Genomic DNA, 9223 nt, shown 5'->3' with positions numbered 1-9223 from the left:
GTTTCTGAGCTTCTTTTGTGCCCTATTGATTTAGCTCAATAAACATGTATGAGTCAGTTGCAGGATGTGGCTTGAGACTGTTTCACTGATGGGACGTCAGGTTCGTTGCTGGAGTCTTAAGCAGCGCTGCCCAGCCCTGTGTGCCATGGACAGGGGCTGGCACTGCCCTGCCCCCAGCACGTGCTTTGTGCGCTGGCTCTCAGGGAGGCGTTGCTTAGTAAATGGGAGACCGGCTGCCTCCGAGTAGTCTGTCGGGTGGAATGATTTTAGGTCGAAGAGGGAAGGTAGGGGAAACGTGGCGAAGGGCGGACTGTGTGCCTCCACTGAGACCAGGCCAGTTCCCATGTCTTGGCAGCCTCCACCCACGTGCTTCTTTCTGGGAATATTTCATGCCCTCATCCCAGAGACAGCTGTTGTAACTGGAACTTTATTATAGAACCTCAGTATCTGAGAGTTGGGAAGAAACTCAGAAGATATTCTGAATGTCCAACCCCAAACCCTCACCACCACCCTCTCCTCGTCCTTTCATTCCCCAGATAGTTCCTCACCAAGTCCTTGCAAGTCATTCTCCAAAATTTCTCTGCTCTCTTTCCTGCCAGTGCTGCCGTCATCTCTCACCCAGACTCCATAGAATAGCCTCTGGCTACTGGACTTCTTGAAACTCTGACTTTTTCTCATCAGTGTAGCTTCTTGGAACAGCTGTTCTCCGTTCCCTCTGACAAGTAATCAAATACCTGAAAACACTGTTGTCACTTTTCTGCTGTGACTGCTTCCTTGTGTGACTTAAGGAACTCTTCAGCCTCTCCTTTTAGATACGACTTCAGTTCTTCCCCGTCCTGGGCATCTGCCGTAATCTCAAGTTCTCGCTGTGTGGTGTCCCAGGCTGGACAGAGGCATCCAGCCAGTCTAGTGGTTTCTGCAGAAGGATGCATGGTTTCCTGTAATGAGGTCACTCAACCAAACTCATTTCTTCCTCCTCCCTCCCTCCAGATAAAAGATAGAAGTTGGGTTTGTGAGTTTCATTTTAGAGAGCCAGAGTGCCCTGGGCACCTTTACCTGTATTCAGTGGAGCAGTTCCCAAGAGGAGCCTTTTCTGTGGGGTCTGGGAGCCGAGTGGGAAGACCAAGGTGAAGATACAGAGGTCACTAGGGGTCTAGCAGAAGAAAGAATCCCAAGTTACTTAAATACCAGTCAAGCTGGTACTTTATGAGATCAAAAGAAAGTTGGAAGCTCTGTAAATGTGGAGATCTTTATGCAGCCAACAGACCAGTGTAGGAGGTTGAGCTCCAGCCTTAGAATCTGTACATGTTTTATATCATGTTTCCCAAATTCTTTGCCACTCTTCACATATTGAGAGTTTGGGTCTAAGTCCTTTCCCTTTGAACAGGGGCTCTGTGAGTGCTAGGTAAACAGAATATGGTGGAGTGATGCTGGGCCAGTTTCTGAGCCCAGACCTTGAAGAAACTGGCAGCTTCCACATCCCGTTTCTTGAGGTACTCATTCTTGGGGCCCCAGCAGCCATGTGGAAAGGTCACATGTCGTCGTCCCTCCAGCACCCCCAGCTGAAGGCCCAGCCCGTGCTGAGCACCAGGCATGGTTCTGACAGGAATCAGGTGATTCTGATGCTCAGCTTTTGAGTCTTCTAGTTAAGGTCCCCTCTTGTTAAGATGGCTTGTCTCTAGTTAAGAGACAAGCCATCTCCCCAGTACCTCTTCCAGATTCCTGACCCACAGAATCCAAGAGTGTAACTGAACAACGGTGTTTACACCATTTTGGGGGGTTCGTTATGTAGCATTAGTAACTGAAACAACCTTAGAGTCATAAGATGCTTTGAACATATTTGTCAGCTTAAAAATTATTTATATATTAAATAAAAAATTACCACCTCTTTTATTATGCGTTCACATGTAATGGATGAATTTATGATGGAATGTTCTTAAATATTTTATTGGTTAACAGTACAAAAACCCCTTTTTTGCTCTAAAAGAAACATACTGAGTGCAAAGTGAGAAACATGAGAAAACATTTTTATCGTGATTGCACCCCTCCTAACATCTCCTTGTGGGGACCTGGTCTTTGGACGTAGGATATCTTTCCTTGGTAGGTCCCAGTATTTGCCAGTGGTTGTTTAGCAGTTCACTGTGATTTTGGCATTTTTATAAGAGGAGGTAAGCTCATGTCCTTTTCCACCATCTTATCTCTGCCCCTATTTTGAGAAACATTTTTAAAATCATGGCTTATTTTCTGAAGTTCTAGTTAAAAGTTTGTTTAAAACTATCAAAATAATCTTTCAAACATATTTAAGTCCAAATGGAACAAGTGCTTCTTTGGCTGCATTTGTTACTTTTTAAACAGATGAGTCAAAACCCACTGAGACTCTTCATTTGGAAGACTTGTCAGCAGGTGGGAAAGTGATTTCCGAGTTGAAATAACAGCTTCTTAGAGGGAGAGACACTTTGTTCGGGACAAAAACCACTAGATCCTGTAGCACATTCAGCTGCAGCTGGTCACACAAGCTGAGCTTGCTTCTCTGCCCTATGATACTGATCTTGTTAGCGGTGAACCATGGCATGTGTAACCAAGTGAGGGCACCATTGTGTCACTCGAAAATACAATGAAGTTAACTTTTTATTAGTTATCTTTGAAAATTAGAAATGTTCATTTTTCCTACATGACACCAGTGGATATTTTGCACCACCTGAGTTGCCGACACCCCACCTTGACAGCTGCAGCTCTGGAGGGTTCTGTGCCAGTAAGCCCCGTGCTGGCAGAGGCAGGGCTGTGGGCTTCCTAAGTAGCAGCTCCAGTCAGTCAGGCCCAGGTCAGGATGGACCCACAGCTGAGGCCAGTCCTGGCAGGAGAGGCGGAGGCCTCTGCACGGCTGAACCTTCCTGTGTTGATAGTGACCCAAATGCTTGCAGGGGACTGGCGTAGCTATGCCTGGCCTGTCTGCTGAATCACTGCTTAAATCATTTTAAATATTTTTCATTAAGACATTTTCTTCCCTTGCAACCATGAGTTCTGCCAGAAGGTGAGTTGTTGAAAAAAAGTAAAGTGTTTAGTCATGTCTAGCTCTTTGTGACCCCATGGGCTGTACAGGCTCTTCTGTCCATGGGATTCTCCAGGCAAAAATACTGGGGTGGGTTGCCATTCCCTCCTCCAGGGGATCTTCCCAACCCAGGGATCAAACCCAGGTCTCCCGCACTGCAGACGGATTCTTTACTATCTGAGCCACCTGGGAAGCCCTGGAGGAGTTGGTGTTGTCTCCTAAAGTGAAGAGGGTTTTTCCAGTTTGTTGAGAAAAGCCTGCTAAGAAACATTTAAAGTTTTCACTTTGTCCTTTGAACTCCAGGCAACACTGACCCTGGGAATTACAGGATGAAAGGAGAATTTGTGCCTGGATGACATGAGAGAATGGGGTGGTATTTTCATAAATACATTTCAAGGTCTTCTCTGTAGTTCCTTCCCATGGAAAAGGGAACATCAGGATCCTGAGAAGACGCCAAAAAGCAAGTCACTCTCTAGCACAGATTCCCTGAAAACCCTATGTCTTGAGTGTTATTGCTGAGAAATAGGCCCTGAAGAGTGTGCTCAGGCAGGAGAGAAATGGAAAGCCTGCAAACTCACCAAAGATGAACCTAGGAAACTAGAGAACGGGAGCTCAGAATGCTAGGGAAACCTAAAGGACAATCCATTTAATTCAGTAGATTAAACCCAGTCATGGACTGAGTGGTGTGGTAGAAGCTGAGAAACAGGGTCGTGTGTTGGCCTCCCCCATCAGGATGGGGAAAGTGCCTGAGGTGGGAACTCAGCACAAGTTCTCCGCTGAGGTGGCAGATGCTGCTGCTTTTGTGACAAAAACCTATTATAATTCCACTTAAATTTTTCACTGGGACAAGCAGCTGAGCGTAGTGGTTAGTAAAGTGAGTTTGGGAGCTACAACTTTTGTTCACTGTGTACTACTAGCTTTGTGATGCTGGATAAAGTATTTGCTCTTAAGGTAGTTGTTTTATGAGCAATTCACATATGTTAGCTTCATAGTTACAAATTTAGCACATAGTATATACTCAGATATAATCTTTACTAATGTAAAGGCAAGTATACAGGAAAAGTAGTAAGTGAACCACATACAAAGCTATTAGTAAGATTAAAAGTCAAAAGTAGTAAAAATCATCTATACTCACAAGCAGTTGAGATGCACAACAAAAAGACATTAAAATGTGTTTGAAATCAAGAGATCAGCAACTTAATCACACACATATATACAGACTGCTATGTGTAAACCGCATGGTAACAACAAACCAAAAATCTGTAATACACACACACACAAATTCAAATACTAAAGATAGTCATCAGTTCACAAGGGAATAAGGCAAAAAAAGAACAAAAGAACTACAAAAACAAGCAGAAAACACCACTTGGACTGGAGACACAGTAATGCCACAGGTGTTAGTTTCTGCAAAAATCCCCCAGTCAACATTAACACCACAGGTGTTCGTTTCTGCAGAAATTCCCCAGTCAGTGATGTGTTAATAAAACAGCCATAAGTGCATACCTATCAGTAATTACTTTAATGTCAATAGACTAAATGTTTGAATCAAAAGACACAGAGTGGCGAAATGGATACAAGACCTGTGCTGCCTACAAGAGACTCACTTCTAATCTGAAGAGACAAAGACCAAGGGAGGGGATGGGAAAAGGTATCCGTGCAAATGGAAATCAAAAGAAAGCTGAGGCCCCAATACTTACATCAGACAAAACCAACTTTACAACAAAGACCGAACAGGAGACAAAGGAGGACATTATGTAAGGATCAAGGGATCACTCCAAGAACAATAATTAAAGATAGGTGTTCCCAACATAGGAACACCTAAATACATAAACTAATATTAACCGACATAAAGGGGGAAGTTGACAGTAACACAATAGATGGACCTGGAGGGTATTAATGCTTAGTGAAATAAGTCAGAGAAGGTCAAATACTGTACATTATCACTTATAAATGGAATTTTAAAAAATACAACAGACTAGTGAATATAACAAAAAAGCACTCATGGAGAAAAAATTAGTGGTTACCAGTGGGGAGAGGGAATGGTAGACGGGCAAGATAGGGGTGGGTGATTAAGAGGTACAAACTGCTATGTATTAAATAAGCCAGGATGATATTAGTATGTAATACAGGGAATATAGCCAATATTTTATAATTATAAATGGAATATAACCTTTAAAATTGTGAATCACTATGTTGTACACCTGAAACATATAATGTTGTACATAAACTATACCTCAATTTAACAAAATAAGGCTGCAAGGTTTGTACAGCACAGGGAATATAGCCAATGTTTTGTAACTTTAAATGGAGTATAATCTATAAAAAATTTAAATCACTATGCTGTATACCTGAAACTATGTTATAACTCAACTATCAATAATAATTTTAAAAGATGGCAAGTGACTATTCAACAAGGGGCTTGGGGACATTGGCTGGCCACCTAAATTGTAAAATAACACCACCTCCAAATTAAAATTCTTCGTGAATTCAAGTAAACCCTCATAAGAGTTAAGCATAAAAACAAAACTATGAAGTTGTAATTTGGCCCTCCTAAGCAATACACAAAATCCAGAAACAATAAAAGATGGACATTCTTAACCTTACTGAAAATTAAAATGCAGAGGGAAAAGGGAGCAGGCATGCTGGTGAAGAACAGTAATGTTTTCTACTCTTCAAACACAACAACGAACAAAACACCACCGTGGTGTTTGAATCTCCTACAATGAGAGCTTACTGGGGACAGCGTGGCTTAAAGACTGAAATAAACGGAAACTGCTGGTGAACAGTTAACTGTGTTCTCACTCGTCGGTCACCCAGTATTAGCTCCTCTACGTACTTGGACTGTGTGGAGGTTAATAAAAGAGCCATCACGCAGGGTCCACCATCTGGGCAAGAGGTTATCCATGAAGGAAAGGCGCTCTCGAGACAGCTTCCTAGAGTGGGTGGCGTTTGACCTGGGCCTCGCCAAGCGGGGAGAAGGAAAGGGTCCTCCAGGCTAGAGGCTGAAGTCGGCGGCCCCGTGCACCCTGGTGCTCGGCACCCGCGCTGGGCTGGGCCTCCTTAAATCGGGCGAGCTCTGCGCAGGGCTCCCTCACCTCAGGGGAACGAGGGGAGAAAGCGGGTGAGAGCAGGTCTGAGTCAGGTTGGAGGGAAGGTCAAAGGGTAAGAGAATGCACGCCACCTGGGCTGGGGGCCATGAAGCGCCCGGAGGCCCTGCTTATTCTGGCTCTTGGGTGTGGATGGCCTGACAGTTCACTTGAGACCGGCGGGCTGATGGCTGGCACCACGGAATCTGAAGAGATGCTGAATCAGGGGCGTGTGGGCAGGACAGGCCTTGGCACCACTGCCTTCTGAGTTCTCTCCACACCCTGGACAGGAGTCCTTGACACAGGCCTGTGGCTCTATTCCTTAAGCTCAACAAGCCACTCTCAGCCCAGATGCAAGTTCAGTGAAAGACAAGACATTCTGATCACTCGTCACTGCTGACAGCAGCACTCTGGGCAGTGTGTGTTCTGTAAACGAAGGTGCACAGGAAAGCAATTCAGAGCGATTCTTAGGGGGAGAGACGGTGCGAGCCCAAGAGGTGGGGGTGAGGGTGGTTAAAAAGAAGCCAGGTGGTCAGGATGGGAAGCCTTCAGAATTTCGTGACAGGCTGGAGGTGAGTGAAGGGTTGCTAAGGCCTCTGGCCTCAGCAGCTGGAAGCCAGTTGCCCTCAGCTGTGGGCAGGAAGGCGCAGATGGAGCGGAGCTCCGCAGGCAGGTCACAGCCCAGCTGGGCCTGGCGGGCTCCGCTTCCTCTCCCCAAGGTCTGCCACATTCCCTTCAGTGAGCTTGGGCGGGGGGTGTCTCAGCCTTCTTCCTAAAGACAAACCAGGGGGTCCCTCCCTCTCCAGGGAAGGACATCTTCTGAGGTCCCCCTGCAGTGTATCTCCCCTCAGAGCCAGCCCCCCCAGGGCTGGTACCCTTAGGCAGGGCAGGGCTGGGAACCTGAGCCACCATCCCGCTCACACTGGAGCGCAGCGTGGGGACACGGAAAACCTTGTCACTGTCACTTTAAATTTCTTGGGGGGAGGGGGGCTCCTCGACCCCAGATTCAGAGAAGGAAGTGGGGCAGGTTTGCAGAGTACCCAGCAGCTGCTCCCAGGGCCAGCTCATCCTCATACGTAAAACTTCCTGCGATGACACCGGAAATACAAGTGCTATCCCCACGACCACAGCCCCCTGGAGCCCGGGCCAGAGGGGAGCCATGGACAGGCCCCGGGCCCTGGGCCTGCTCTGGGTGCTGCTGACTCTCTGCCTCACTGCCGGTGAGTGGGGGCCGCAGAGGAGCAGAGGCCCCGGGACCGGGTGGAGACCCAGGCCCGGACCTCGTCCCTGCACCTTCTCCCGCAGGGACTCCGGAGGTGTGGCTGCAGGTTCAGAGGGAGGCCACCGAGGCCTCCGTCACCATCCGCTGTGGATTCCTGGGCTCAGGCTCCATCTCCCTGGTGACTGTGAGCTACGGGGGCCCCGACGGTGCTGGGGGGACCACGCTGGCCGTGCTGCACCCCACACTCGGCACCAAGAACTGGACAGCCGCCTGCCGGGCCCGCTGGGAAACCAGCACCAGCGTCTCCCTCACCTTGGAAAGCGCTCCCACCGCAGGGAGGGGCTCCGGTCCCAACACCACGTTCTGCTGCAAGTTCACCTCCTTCCCTGAGGGCTCCCAGGAGGCCTGTGGGAACCTGTCCCTCCGCGCAGACCCAGGTGGGGCGTGTGAGGAGGGGGTCCGGGGGGACAGGGGGGACTCGGGCCGCCGGCCACCTGACTGGTATGTCTCTCTGTGCACAGGGCTCCCTGCTGCCAGTCCAGCCCCCGTGCTGCGGGCCGACCTGGCCGGGATCCTGGGGGTCTCGGGGGTCCTCCTCTCTGGCTGCATCTACCTTCTCTACCTCCTGCGTCGGCAGAGGCACTGGTGAGATGCAGCCTCCGATGGGCCCAGTCCACCCCCCCACCTCCCCCCTCCCAGGTTGGCCACACGCTTTGCCTCTGACCCTCCTCTCTCTCCCCAGGGCCATCATGAAGCTTCAGCCGCGCAGACACAGTAGCGCCCAGACAGACTGGGGAGCCAGTGTGAGGATGGGGGCTGGTTTCAGAGGGGAACGGAGGGGGCTGCAGCTTGGGGGCCAGGAGAGGGAGCCTCACTCGGGCCTCCGTCCCCATCACCCCTGCAGGCAGCCGGCCAAGCCTCCCTGACCTCCTTCCACGTCCCCTATGCCACCGCCACCGCCACGACCGCCAACTACTTCAGCCCGGCAACCCTGAACCGGGTCCCCCCACCTCAGCCACTGCCCGGGTGGGTGCCGCTCCCCACCCACGCCACGCGCCAACCCCAGAGCCCCGGCCCCTGGGCACCCCCGCCGGCCTCCACGCGCAGCAGCTTCATCTCGGTCGAGAACCGACTCTACGCTCAGGCAGAAAAGCGGCCGCTCCACGCCCGCACCGACCGCATCCTGCTCCCGGACCCTCTGGGGCGCAGAGCCGCTTTGGGGCCTTCAGGAGTGCGATGAGAGGGACCCCAGGTCACTCTGCCCTTCTCTCCGGGCCTCTGGGACCCCCCCTCTGTTGGATGTCTGCGTTCTGGGGGCCACCGTCTTTGCACAGCTTGTTTTATCCTTAGGCTTCCAACCAGCATCTCCACACAGACCCCGCGGGCTCCGGATGTGGGCAGCACATGTTCAAGTCTGGGCACGCGGTGTATGTGTGAGGTGACAAAACCCCATCCCCGCTGGTTTCCTGTTTTCAAGTCCTCAGCCCCCCAGGTGAGGGCAATAACTGTCAGCAAAAATGGTTTCTCTGACCTGGGCCTTTTCTTCTTTGGGGGGGTGGGGGCAGGTTTGTAAGAGCTCAGCAGAGTTTCAACCCCTGGGAGGCAGAGGCCAGGTTAGGACTGGAGGGGAGGGGGCGTCAGCATGGGGACCTCTCCTCTGCCCCACCCCGGCAGGGGTAGGGGTGGCGGTCCTGGCCCTGCAGGTCTGGCTGAGCAACGCCAGGTGGAAAGCCAGGGTGGGGGTCTGGTGGCCCAACCTCAAATCCCACTATGTCCTGGGACTGCAGCAAAGGCTTCTGGGGCTTCAACCCCAGAAAAGTACCCGGGTCAGCGGCTCCCCGAGATGGCCCGGGGGTGGGGCCC

At 50.4% G+C, this 9223-nt stretch overlaps 1 protein-coding gene across 2 annotated transcripts; it reads left to right on the top strand.

Annotated features, from left to right (window-relative positions):
- Positions 1-7237: 7237 nt before the first annotated feature.
- Positions 7238-8813, top strand: PVRIG (PVR related immunoglobulin domain containing). Of its 2 annotated transcripts, XM_065920415.1 has the most exons (5): positions 7238-7358; positions 7444-7797; positions 7882-8005; positions 8103-8163; positions 8265-8813. In XM_065920415.1, exons 1-5 carry the CDS (start codon positions 7298-7300, stop codon positions 8598-8600), a joined length of 936 nt encoding a protein of 311 aa, XP_065776487.1. In that variant the 5' UTR covers positions 7238-7297; the 3' UTR covers positions 8601-8813. The 2 variants fall into 2 exon arrangements, with proteins under 2 accessions (XP_065776487.1, XP_065776486.1); XM_065920414.1 differs by having other exon boundaries at positions 7444-8005.
- Positions 8814-9223: the final 410 nt, after the last annotated feature.

This window comes from Muntiacus reevesi, chromosome 2 (genome assembly GCF_963930625.1).
Source record: "Muntiacus reevesi chromosome 2, mMunRee1.1, whole genome shotgun sequence".
Classification (NCBI taxonomy): domain Eukaryota; kingdom Metazoa; phylum Chordata; class Mammalia; order Artiodactyla; family Cervidae; genus Muntiacus; species Muntiacus reevesi.
The sequence above is the reverse complement of the archived record's forward strand: the minus strand, read 5'-3'. Positions and strand labels throughout refer to the sequence as shown.